This window comes from Fundulus heteroclitus, chromosome 21 (genome assembly GCF_011125445.2).
Source record: "Fundulus heteroclitus isolate FHET01 chromosome 21, MU-UCD_Fhet_4.1, whole genome shotgun sequence".
In the NCBI taxonomy this organism is placed as follows: Eukaryota; Metazoa; Chordata; class Actinopteri; order Cyprinodontiformes; family Fundulidae; genus Fundulus; species Fundulus heteroclitus.
This window is the reverse complement of record NC_046381.1, coordinates 41469555-41482794: the sequence shown is the minus strand read 5'-3', so window position 1 is coordinate 41482794 and position 13240 is coordinate 41469555. Positions and strand designations below refer to the sequence as shown.

Sequence of the window (13240 nt, the reverse complement as noted above, 5' to 3'; positions counted from 1 at the left end):
GCTTTTCAATGATCTTCTAATTTATTGAATATGACTGTATATTAAATATATGTTTCTCCATATGTTTTTATTTTAAGTTTTATTTTTTATTTTATTTAAATAGATAGCATCTCCTGATGCTATCTGGTTCTGGTGTTTTTGATCATTATTACTTGAATCAACCTTTTTATAAATCAAGATTAATCAGGAAAACAGGCTTAGAGACTAACAGCATCAGTTTGTTTTCCTCCTGTGGGTTTCACTCCCTGTTTGGGTTTTCACATTATGTCCTCATGATGACATATGAGTTTAAATCTACATTACATCTATTGTGGATGTTTGTGCTGAAAGGAGGATGTCCGTTTGTTTTGCCTCAAAAACCACAGCAGAAAACAGATCCCAAAATTAGCTGAGTACATTTCCAAACAAGAACAAGAGCATTAGAGGTGGTATTGCGGTGGACCAACATCCTTAAAATAAACCCCATCAGATCCTGATTACTTTGTGGAGGCAGAGCAGAAACAGAGTTTAGCTGTTTTTTTTCCCTCTGGGATTTGTACTGTTTAGCTTTTTCTGCTCTGTTTGTGCTTAACTCGGGTTTATACATATTTAATTTGCTAATGAGGCGGACTCAGGAGGGGAGGGCTGAGGGCAGATGTTGGTTGCAGCGAGCTTGTGGTAAAGACAAAGGATGTCCCAGAACAAATGAGGTTTACAGACCAGAGCAGAGGTTTACCGCTTGACTGGGTGCCTGACTTTTCCATACAAATCAAATCAGAGAACTTTTACCCAAATTTGTTTACATCAGCACACCAATTTTATTTGTGACTGTTGAATGACTGAATGAGATGAATGACTGAATCCACAGAGAAGTTAAACATAAGTTTCAGCATGTTTAAACTTAAATTTCAATAACTGATTTTTGAACATGCAAAAGTATTATCCTTTCTTTTTTATGGTTTTTATTTCCCTGGGAGGCTGTTTTGAAAAGAGTCAGCTCAGTTTGAAGTAAGCCTGTCAAACTCTTGGTGGGGGAGTCAAGCTAAACACTGCCTACACTAAAGAACTCTCAAAGTCATGAATATTTAGGCTAAAAACTACTTAGAATAAAGATTACTTAAACTAACAATTAATGAAGCTAGCTAGTCAGACGTTCCAAAAACTAGTTTATTCAATCAAATTTGATTATGTTCCCTGTGGTCAATAACCATTCTGAATACGAAACAACTAGGAACTCAAATATCTGATTTTCAAGTAAAATAAACTATACCATAACATTTACTTAAGCTAAGATTTATTCGACTGAGCACGCTAACATTTGGTTAAGTTACTAAAAAAACTACTTAGACTACCACCTATTTAGACCAAATGCTTTACAATGTGCAGATATTCAAGCTAACATCTACGTAAACTAAGAGTTGCATCAGCGCAAGCTAACAGTAGCTTAAGGTAGCATCCGTTGAACAATGGTTACTCAAGCTAACCACCCCTCTATGTTCTCAACCACACTTTGGTGACTTTGTGCTAACTGTGTGTTTGCTAACTATGTTAGTGTCACTAGTATTCCTCTGTTGTCCCGAAACCACAACAAATATTAAAAAGTTGTTGATCACAAAAGAAAAAAAAAGAAAAACATTTTCAGTTGTGAGTTTGTTTTATGAGTAGCTGATTATCACGGTTAATAATTGTAACCACACAACTCAAAGACTCACTGGATCAGCAGTAGAGACCAATCTGATTCTCACAGAAAATTCACTTTTTCTCAAGTCTGCATTTAGAGTCAGTTTTTATAGTTGTGTCATTGTTCCAGGTTCAGCCATCCCTGTGGGCATCGATGTGCAGGTGGAGAGCATTGATAGCATCTCTGAGGTCAACATGGTAAGTCAAGGTTCTGCTTCCAGTCTTCTGCTATACCTGTTTAAAAATCTCCCAAAAAAGCCCCACAGTACTGAGATTTGCATCAAAGAGAGTTTTAACACTAATATAATTTCCTATCTGAAATAATCAAAACATAATTTTAGGCGTCTGAAGTTTGTTTGTATAAATATGTTCTGTGAAGGTAGATTTATTTGCTGCTCCATTGTTGTCCATGAAAAGAGAAATAATAAAGTGTCGACGCTCCCTGGTGCCTCCCTCTGCCTCTGCCTCTGCTTCAAAGCTGAACCCTCAATGGTTCAGCTTTGAAGTCAGGCTGTCACCGACTCAGACGTGTCTGTTCAGGGCTGAGACGAATGATGCAGAGGAAGGTGTTGTCATGGTTGCCTGGACTGGAATAAAGAGACCTCACATTCAGAGAAATGGATATGACTCTTTAGCAGGGCCTTCTCTTGCTGTGTTATGATTTCCACTCATCTGCCATATTTAACCCCTCGTGGTGTTTTCTATTTTATACGAGATTCATATTTAAACATGCTCTTTTGTGATCAAGAATGTTTAAATGCCTGTTTTGTTACCAAACGGGCTAAAGCTTCTCGGTTGGGCTTTGCTTGTTGGACCTTCGGTTTCTTATTACCGTCATCCGCTGTTCTGGAGTTGCAATGCAACATTCTTTGCAACTTTCCAATGCATCATAAAGCTTTTCAGAGCAGAGGAAACAGAAAACACAAACATGACCTGGGTAAAAAAAGAGTCCCAGGTATTTAAATCCCAAGATTTTTGGTGGAAAAGCAGGCTAATGGTAAATGCCTTTTACTTTATCAGTCCAACTACCCCAAAGCGCTTTACACTACAATCAGTCATTCACCCATTCACTCCCTGACGGTGGTGAGCTATGTTAGTAGCCACAGCTGCCTGGGCACCACTGGGCCCTCTGACCACCGCCCGCAGGCAAGGTGGGTCAAGTGTCTTGCCCAAGGGCACAACGACTGAGACAGTTGTAGCAGGGAATCAAACCAGCAACCCGTCCTAACTACTGCGCCACTCTTGTAATGTCTGTTTATTACGTTTACATTTCTTTCAGACTAAAATATATTGGAGCAGCTTATATCTAATATTTTTTTAGTTGTTTTCATCCATATAAATGGGACAACTCTGCCCCCTGCTGATGCAAAATGGTACTGGTGACATATTCTAGCATATTAAGTATTATTCGCATATTTCCTCTACAACACGGCAGTCAGCAGACCAAAAACTAAATCATTGCTGCTAAAATGAATATGGCACTGAATATTTTATAGCCTGTGTCTGCATCCTTCAGGACTTCACCACGACTCTCTACCTGCGTCACTACTGGAAGGACGAGCGGCTGTCGTTCCCATCCCGTAACAACCAGAGCCGGACGTTTGATTCCCGACTAGTGAAGAAGATCTGGGTTCCCGACGTCTTCTTCGTCCACTCCAAGCGCTCCTTCATCCATGACACCACCATGGAGAACATCATGCTGCGGGTTTACCCCGACGGAAACATCCTCTACAGCGTCAGGTGAATGTGATAACGTCCTCTCAGTTCTGTAGCTAAAACCATTTTACCCACAATCTTGTTTTGCAAAATTTTAATTTAATGAAAATTCCTATTTGACAGGTGAAATAGCGCCCTCTCCTGATATTTCACCGAATATGTCTAATTTTGCAGTAGGATGTTTTTTGGCTTCTTAAAAGATTTTAATTTTTTTACACAGAGGAAAACTGTTTATTTTGTTTCGTATCCATGCATTTTTTTTAATGAATTCACTTATTTCATTCATTTATATTTTATTTGTACATGTTATTTAGTAATAATGTGATTTTGTGTATTTTTATGACTTTAAATGGGTTTGTCCACGAGATATCTTGAATTTTGCAAGGAAAACCAAGACTACAGGTCTACACTAAATAAAGCTTCACAAGTCAAAGCTGTGAGCTTTATTTGGTGCACAGATCTTTTGTCTTTTCCACATGTAATATATTCGATCGAGCATCTATTCTTTCACATTTTTAGAGATGTGTCTCTTCAATAACTTTAATTTCAAGCTGAAAAAAGACACATTAAAAACAGGTTTATTTTGTAAAGTTAGAACTTAATAAAAATATCAAGTCGGGGAAGTTTCAATATCAAAAGACATTAATAGCATATAAAAACAGACAAGATGGTGTTTTCTTTAGGATCTTTAATAGATTTGTTTGAACTTCCTTCTTAGCTCCCCTCACTATCCTCTGCAGGGCCTTTGTTTGCTGCTTGTCAGAAGCCTGACTATACCGTCACAAACCAAAAAGTTTTTATGTTGAAACATATTTTCCTTAGTTTGGCTCGAAAGAAACACTTTACATTCAAGTTCAAACCCCAAAAGGAGAGTGGAGGAAATTCAAAGAAGATCTATTAGCATAAAAAAGTTACATATGGAGTTCCACATGGCTGTAGTTCAGGTCCTACAGTTTTTCATCTTTATACATGCTGCCATTAGGGATTATCTTGAGAATCCCTTACCTATGCTGAAAACCCTAAATATAAAATACAATGTCTGAGTTATTTCTGTTCTGAATTGATTGTTTTACGTATTTCTGTGTGTTCTTGTCTTTCAGGGTGACAGTAACGGCGCTCTGCTCCATGGACTTCAGCAGTTTTCCTCTGGACACGCAGAACTGCTCACTGGAGCTGGAGAGCTGTAAGAAGCCCTAACGGATCAGCCTGACCTGTTTAATGCTTAAACTGTGACGTAGGACAGTGAATGTCTGCGACACATTAAAACAGCCTCTGTCTCTGCAGACGCGTATAATGAGAACGATCTGATGCTTTACTGGAAGAACGGCAACGACTCTCTGAGGACGGATGAGATCGTCTTGTCGCAGTTCTTCATCGAACACTTCCACGCCTCCAGCGGCCTCGCCTTCTACAGCAGCACAGGTGACAGACGGCCATGGATTACCTCAGACACTCACAGCAACACAGTAGGACACAATACGACAACCTGCGTGTTTCTCCTCCATCCATCCATCCATCTATTTTCTAACACATGGGTCTTCAACGTTTTCCAGGCCAAGGACCCCCAAACTGATGGCGAGATGGAGCGGGGACCCCCTAATTATATATATTGTATAAAATTGTGTTACATCAAACTGGTCCTATAGTGCCATGTGTAAATGTACCTTGTTATTGTGCATTCAATACTAAGATACTCAAATAATACACAGGTTCATATATTCATGTTATTATTTTAAACATGTGCAAGGCACAGTGAGTAGGGTGGCCATGCCACTGCCATTAATAAACATAACACAATAAACTGATACCTGCCAAGATCAACAATGTCTGTCAATTGCATGCAATCATGCATAAAAGCTATTTAAATGGACATTTTTAAAACATAAATGTGAAAAGGAAAATAAGTGATGCTTGTTAGTGCCACTGGCATGCATAAACATACCTGTTACATTGCATACAATACTGAACTATTAACATAACTGACAGATTCATGTTTTAATTTAAATTTTTTTTTTTTTTTTTTTTTTTTTTTTTATTCAACCAAAACTTTCGCGACCCCCATGCAGTACCTCTGCGGACCCCCTAGGGGTCGCGGACCCCCTGTTGAAGACCCCTGTTCTAACACGTCTATCCCTCATGGGGTCCAGAGGGTTGCTGGTGCCAATCTCCAGCTGTCAATGGGCGAGAGGCGGGGTCACCTGGACAGGTAGCCAGTCTGCAGCAGGGCAACACAGAGACAAACAGGACAACCAATTTAGAGAGACCAATTAACCTAACAGTCATGTTTTTGGTATGTGAGAGGAAGCTGGAGGACCCAGAGAGAACCCACACATCCACAGGGAGAACATGGAAACTCCATGCAGAAAGACCCAGGGTTGGACTTACTGCATGGCTGCAGCGCTACCCTCTGCTCCACTGTGCAGTCTGCATAATAATCCATTTTCTATTATTTATAAACTTAAACCTCAGATATATTCCACCGACACTCAGATCCTTTCTGGTTTTGACGGTTTGTTGGAATCCCTGACAGCTCAGCACCGGCCAGATGAACTGAACCCGTTTCTTTGCCTCCAGGTTGGTACAACCGACTCTTCATCCACTTCATCCTGCGGCGGCACGTCTTCTTCTTCATGCTGCAGACCTACTTCCCCACCATGCTCATGGTCGTCCTCTCCTGGGTGTCCTTCTGGATCGACAGGAGAGCCGTTCCTGCCAGAGTGTCTCTTGGTAAGACATGCATGATCCGGACCTCAGCCAGAACCAGAACCAGCCTGAATCCTGAATCTTACTGTGATTTATAAGCCTGCTGTGTCATTGTGAGAGTTGTTTTCAGCAGCAGCAGAAATACCAAAGTTTTTATCCAGCGGTCCTAAAACAACGACACAGCAGACCCAGTCGATGTTCACAAAACCAAAAAATATCATGTTATACGAGTCGTTAGCTGGTTATTACAGTAATGATGCAGCACCAACATATAATAATGTAATTTGCCCAGTTTGCTCATTAGAAATAGATGTAGTGGAAGGTATAGCTGGTTTATTTATTCATCCAAGAATACGCACTACGACAAATGTTATTTGATTAATTACTGTGAAGCTGTTTTGTAATTAGATCACTTGGTTTAACGTGCGAGAATTCAGAAAGTAAACAGGTCATGTGACCAACATGTGTTACACAGGATTTATTTTTATTTTAATGATGTCACTAACATAGAGCGTATTACTCTCCAGGCAAGATGCTTTATTGAATGTAATATATATTATTTGCTCAAACGACTTTTTATAATAATGGGAGGTTGTTTTGTTTTTAGTTTTATTAAATCTAAAATGGCTTAAAATGATTTTGCTGGCATGTATTGTCGATTCTGTGTGTTATTTCAAGGACAAGGTTTTCAGAAATAGTCTGAACAACCTAAGGAATCAGCAACAGCCATGTTGTTAAAATGTGTCAGAATTTGACGAAGCTGCTTGTTTTGTTCCAAACAGCAACATTAATTTTTTTTTATTTATTTCCATGTGGGCCAAACCCTTACAGTGCTGCAGCACGGCGCCCCCTGCGGGATATTTGGGGAAACGACAGTAACTAGATTGAAGAATGAGTGATGATTAGGACCTCCTGTGTAACTGTTTGCTGTGTCCTCCTGCAGGCATCACCACTGTCCTCACCATGTCCACCATCATCACTGGAGTGTCCTCGTCCATGCCTCAGGTAACGCCTGGGTGGGACTCCTGCAGGCAGACAGAAATCTCCTCAGACACTCATGTTTCAGTCTGACATCAGCCCATCTGAGCACAGAATGAATACAGTAGATATGAAAAGAAGATAATCAACATGCAAATTACACTAAATAACATTTTATTTAACGTTAAACTAACCTGTTAAACCAAAAACATTTAAAATTGTCCTTGTGAAGAGGTTTAATAATGAGTTTTGCTGCCAATCCAGTGTGCCTGCAGATGTTTCTATAGTCTCCTTTATCTCTTTAAATTCTACTTCCCAAAAAAGGTGGCTTTCAGCGCAGCTAAACTAGCCTATGGTCATTTATTTGCCGCCTAACTTGTGACAGAAGTTTGCATAAACGTGACAGTGAGGGAACAACTGGCCTATTTTCACTGCCCAGGTGTCGTACGTGAAAGCGGTGGACATCTACCTGTGGACCAGCTTCCTGTTTGTCTTCCTGTCTGTGATTGAGTACGCTGCCGTGAATTACTGCACCACGCTGGAGGAGATGAGGAAGATGAGGAGGGGGAAGGTCAGCGCTGAGATCCTTCATGCTGTTAAAAAAAAAAAAAAAAGATTTAACAAAATTATTGTTTACTCTGTCTCCCTCTAGTGGTCAAACTGTGACATTACAGGAGATCATCAACCTTCAATCAGTGCTGCAGCTGTCAAAGTTTTAGTTTTTACTGAGTATTTGACTTATTTAACATGCTGAAAAATATAAAACACGTTTTGTAGACAGGCAGATGCAAAATAAAATCATAATTTGGGTCTTTTTCCAAAAGTGTGGTACTTTTAGGCTGAAACAAGTGACTGAAATCCCCCTCCCTCCCGCCATGCTTTCAGATCCCCTCCACCTTCAACGCCAGCCAGGCCATGGCCTTCGACGGCTGTTTCCATGATAATGACATCGAGCTGACCCCCTTCCCCCGGATGGCGCCCACGCTGACCAGAGACCCCCTGACCACGCCCAGCCAGAACTCGGACCTGCGGCCCCCGGAGGGGACCCGGCTGCGGCGGCAGCGGTCCGTGCGGGAGAACGTGGACCTGCTGGTGAACAACAGCTACGTGATCGACTCGTACTCACGCCTGGCCTTCCCCCTGTCCTACCTGCTCTTCAACACCGTCTACTGGAGCATGTACTCCTGATCCGGCCTGGACCGTCACCTGTTCAAACGGAGCACCTGCTGGGAGAACTGCAGTAAAAACACCTGAACTCACCTGAGGATGTGTTGGACTGTTTCACTCAGCTACATCTTTAATGTCCTGAGAGTACACCGCTGTATATTTGTTCTTTTTTTTAAAGTTTATGTGTTTTCTTTTTGTGTTTTGTCATGATATTGTGTTTCTTTCTGAGAGCTAAAATAAAGCAAAGCTAAAGTAAAAATGGCTGGTTCACAGACAGCTTCTCTGACAATGGCCTTTTGTTGTTTCATCTCCAAGGATAACTTTTAAATCAGCAGTCTGCTCTGTGGTTCTGAAGGCCATAACATAACAGTGGGCCTATTATGTGTCTTTTTATTAGTCTGACGTGTTATTCAGTTTATTTTATACATTTGTTGGGATTTTATTAGGAATTATAATCAGCAAAAATAACAGAATTAAACTTTATCCCTCCATACTACTACTTATTCTAACAACTGTATATCTAAATACAGCGGAGGGTATCACTTTGTAATAATCGAGGCTTATAAATGATTTGTAGATATATTATTGATAATTCATTAAACACTTTATAAATCATTAATAACTTTTCATTTTACATTAATAAAGGGCAACAAATCAGAGAAAAGGCAGAAAAAACTAACAATGTCTTGCCAAATAATGATTAATATTTGGATAAAATGTTTCAAATTCTTTATATTTAATTTAGAGAGTACAACCTCAAAGCTCAATAAGCATTTGTAAACTAAGTCTGCAGCATGTAATATTCTACTTTGTGTCATGGTGTACACTTTACAATAAGGCTGCCTTTGCTGTGGATGCTTTTAATGCTGTGATTAAATACATAATTACATGCTACAGAATTATGTTTACAAATGCTTATTAAGCTTACAAGGTTGTACTTTAGACTGAAACATTTAGTATAGCAGCTCTATAAGAAATATATAGAATCTTTAACAATTTTGTCATATATGGATTTGGTGTGGCTCACTATTTGACGAGAATCAGACTCAGTTCTTTTCTCTTTCTTGCCTTCTATTAATGCATAATAATAAGTAATTAATGATTTTTAAAGTATTTACAAATTAAATTATAATACAACTGGTATATTTAGTATAGCAGCTCTAGATGAAATATATATAATTTGAAACATTTTAGGTCAGTTTTTTCCTCTTTGTCGCCTTATATTAGTGCATAATAATCAGTTATTATTGATTTTTAAAGTATTTACAAATTAAATTATAACACAACTGGAATATTTAGTATAGCAACTCTAGATGAAATATATAGAATTTGAAACCTTTTAGGTCATTTAATTTCTCTTTCTTGTCTTTTATTAATGCATAATAATCAGTGATTAATGATGTATTGAGTATTTACGAATGAAATTATAATACGACTGGGACATTTAATATAGCAACTCTAGATGAAATATATAGAATTTGAAACATTTTAGGTCAGTCTTTTTCTCTTTTTCGCCTTTTATTAATGCATGATAATCAGTTATTAATGATTTATGGTTCGTATTTACAAATTAAACCATAATATGTCTACAAACCACGTGTTGTGGTCCCCAGCGTGGTGTAAACAGTTATCATGGCTGCCGTGCTCCGCGCGCCTGCAGGTGAGCGCCCGCGCGCCGCTGCAGCCCCGTAACCACGGTAACGGCGGAGTTCAGACACCAGCAGCAAAGTTTCAACCGGCGCAGCGTTCATGGGAGCTGAAGTCCCAGCGGGAAGACCACGGTGCGAGAAAACCTCCCACGCAGCGTGACTCCCGCCCACGGAGGAGGCCCCGAGGAGCCAGGTGAGCTCCTGAGTCCGGAAACAACCCGAACCGAACCGAACCGAACCGAGCCGCTCTCTGGGCCGGGCTGAGCGCCGGAGGCCCGAATCAGTGCAGCCGTTAGCCGCTTCCAGACGTTACGGCGGAAAAGGCTGCTCCTCCACCGAGAGACCGGGGAACCCAAACCCAGAGAGGTTCGCCTCGGTTCGGCTGGCCCAAAGCGGAGGTACCGGTGTTTGTTTGGCTTTTCTCCTTTTTAACTGTCTGGTTCCGTTCAGTTTCCGCTTCCCGCTGTTAATACGGAAAACTGACGGTGAGCTTAATAAAGCACGACAATAGTAAATATTTACCCCTAAAAACACTCAGACTAGTCTCGTTTTATTAAAAATAAATAAAATAAAACAACAACCCCTGTGGTTGTTGTTTTATTTTATTTATTTTTAAACCATTTAGCTTAAAAGTGACGCTAGACGTGAAAAGTCATTTTCTGCTTATTGTGGTCTTTTAAAATCTCTTTTTCTGCTCGTTTTATTAAGAATAAACAAACAAAAACCACTGGAGTCATTTAGCTTAAAAGTGATGCTAGACGTTAAAGGTCATATTTTCTGCTACTTGTGGTCCGTTAAAAGCTCGTTTTCTGCTCATTTTATTAAAAATAAACAAACAAAAACAAAAACCACTGAAGTCATTTAGCTTAAAAGTGACCCTAGATGTTAAAAGTCATATTTTGTGCTTATTGTGGTCCTCTTTTTCTGCTCGTTTTATTAAAAATAAACAAACAAAAACAAAAAACACAGAATTCATTTAGCTTAAAAGTGATGCTAGATGTTAAAAGTCATATTTTCTGCTTATTTTGATCCGTTATAGGCTTGTTTTCTGCTCGTTTTATTAAATATGGATAAAATAAAAAACAACCACAGAAATCATTTAGCTTAAAAGCTACGCTAGACGTTAAAGGACATATTTTCTGCTAATTGTGGTCCGTTAAAAGCTAGTTTTCTGCTCGTTTACTAAAAATAAACAAACTAATACAAAATCCACAGGAATCATTTAGCTTAAAAGTGACGCTCGATGTAAAAAGTCACATTTTCTGCTTATTGTGGTCCTTTAAAATCTCTTTTTCTGCTCATTTTATTAAAAATAAACAAACAAAAACAAAGACCACATGAGTCATTTAGCTTAAAAGTGAAGCTAAATGTTAAAAGTCATATTTTCTGCTTATTGTGGTCCATTAAAAGCTCTTTTCCTGCTTGTTTTATTAAAAATAGATAAAATGAATAACAACCACAGGAATAATTTAGCTTAAAAGTGACGCTAGATGTTAAAAGTCATATTTTATGTTTATTGTGGTCCGCTAAAAGCTCTTTTCCTTCTTTAACGGCTTCTTTTTACATTACATTTTAGGGTTTTTGCGGTTAGCCAGCTAACATTTTAGCTGAAACAATATAAGTAGTACAAATCATCCACCCGAACCCACAGGTCAGAAAAAAAAACAACACTTTAAATCCCAAATTAGTCAGCCTTCTATCAGATTTAGGTTTAATAGTTAAAGGTTCTGATGGAAAATGAGACAGCAGAGATAATACAACAATATAAAAGGAATATCATTATTAAAAAAGTTTTAACTGACATTTTGATAAGAGAAATGGTTTGTTAAAACATATTTATGTGCTTTAAAGTAACAGATGGGAAAATAGAATAATTTTATTACAGCATTCAAACCTTTACTATAACTTTTAATCAGTGTTTTGCCTGTTTTATTGTTTTATTTTTCCAATTTCTCTTAATTAAGGAGAAATCCAAGTCTCTGTGCCATCACCCTAATCTCTATCTCCCTCCACAGATTGTGCTGGTAAAATTATAGGATTGTTTTAAATGGTAAATGGACTGAACTTCTACAGCTAAATGTACCAGGAGTATGAATTATTTACAGCCTCATCTGGAACCGCTGCTGGTTTAACAATTTAATCTCTGTGGTATTTAGATTTGAATCAGGGAAACAACAACAATCTAGTTCTGACTAATATATATATTTTTTGTTTTTAATATCATTGAAGAACGGGTCTAATAGAAAGTTTATATGGTTTCAGAAAATTTTCTGTCAGAGATTAAATAAACTTAATATTTAATAACTTAATTCTGTTCTACAACTAACAGAAAGATAATCACCATCATCTGAAACCCGACAAAGTTACAGCTTTTAAGTATTTAGCTGTAAACACACCACGACTTGATAAAAAAGATCTTGAGTGTTAGCAGTGTGAGTCATTTCTGACTTTCTGGTTTACTGTATAGATATTAATATTAATATCAGTTTGTTTTCAGCCTTCCTCTAATGAAGGGTCATTTTTATTAGGAGCAGAAGCAGCAGAGTCTGACTATTTTAAATTTGGTTACAGCGTTTAGCGCTGAGGCAGTCCTCAGCGCGCCGTATTAGCAGTTAGCGTGGTTAGCGTGGTTAGCGTTAGCCGCTGTCATCACCAGGCTTTGTTATTCCTTACAGAATGAGACTGTGAGGATTAAAGTTGCTGTTATTTCTACTTCCTGCCTGTTCCAACAAGGAGGTTGAGACGTGAAAAGCTCTGCCTTTACCTCCTGAACACTAATTCACTAATTCAGCTTTAATCTCCGTAAAGGGCTCCAGACTGAAGCCTTCCTACACACAGCTTCTTTTCAGAGTGAGAACGTTGCTGCAGCAGCTTCCTGCCTCTCTGAATTCATCTCTTCATCTGGGGGCTGACTGGCTTTCCTTCATCCAGAGTTGAACCAGTCACCCATTGAGGGCTCAGAACCGGCCTTCTCCCATCATCAGCCACATCCTCGCCCCAGCACCAATCAGGACGGGTTATCTGGTCCAACAGGCCTGATAACCCGTCCTGATTGGTGCAGCAGCTGCTGGCTGTCAGGTAAATCCTGCTGTCTGTGTTTCTTTGTCGTTCTTTAAGCAGCAGCTTTACTGCAGGCGCTCCGTCTGATGAGGATCGTCATGTTGAGGCTGCAGGGCGTCCTCAGTGTTTCACTCACAGCTCATCTTACTCCACCTTAACTCTGCTGTGAACTGCTGAGCTCAGGCCTGGTGCTGATCCAGATGTGTGCTGCTAACCTGACGGTCTCTGCTGGTGTCATTTCATTTGGCTTTTGGTCAGAGGGTCATGTTTTCCTTCACGCTGTTGTCAGAAACCTGAACCTGAATCTG

The 13240-nt window shown here is 39.3% G+C and overlaps 1 protein-coding gene and 1 long non-coding RNA gene across 3 annotated transcripts in view; one reads left to right on the top strand and one right to left on the bottom strand.

The window, feature by feature from the left end:
* The window catches only part of LOC105920600 (gamma-aminobutyric acid receptor subunit rho-3), a 26494-nt gene extending 17864 nt beyond the window's left edge, over positions 1-8630 (top strand). Inside the window, exons 3-10 of the mRNA XM_012856207.3 lie at positions 1790-1857; positions 3176-3399; positions 4476-4558; positions 4660-4797; positions 5950-6102; positions 7022-7083; positions 7496-7627; positions 7942-8630. Of these exons, the coding sequence (XP_012711661.2) occupies positions 1790-1857; positions 3176-3399; positions 4476-4558; positions 4660-4797; positions 5950-6102; positions 7022-7083; positions 7496-7627; positions 7942-8244 (1163 nt within the window). The 3' untranslated portion in view covers positions 8245-8630. The remainder of the gene's footprint in view (positions 1-1789; positions 1858-3175; positions 3400-4475; positions 4559-4659; positions 4798-5949; positions 6103-7021; positions 7084-7495; positions 7628-7941) is intronic.
* Positions 7018-13240, bottom strand: LOC118556775. Of its 2 annotated transcripts, none has more exons than XR_004927357.1 (3): positions 13148-13240; positions 7526-7649; positions 7018-7103 (listed from the first exon to the last, which is right to left on the bottom strand). It is a non-coding gene; the product is annotated as an uncharacterized LOC118556775 (long non-coding RNA). The 2 variants fall into 2 exon arrangements; XR_004927358.1 differs by lacking the exon at positions 13148-13240 and adding an exon at positions 9818-9923.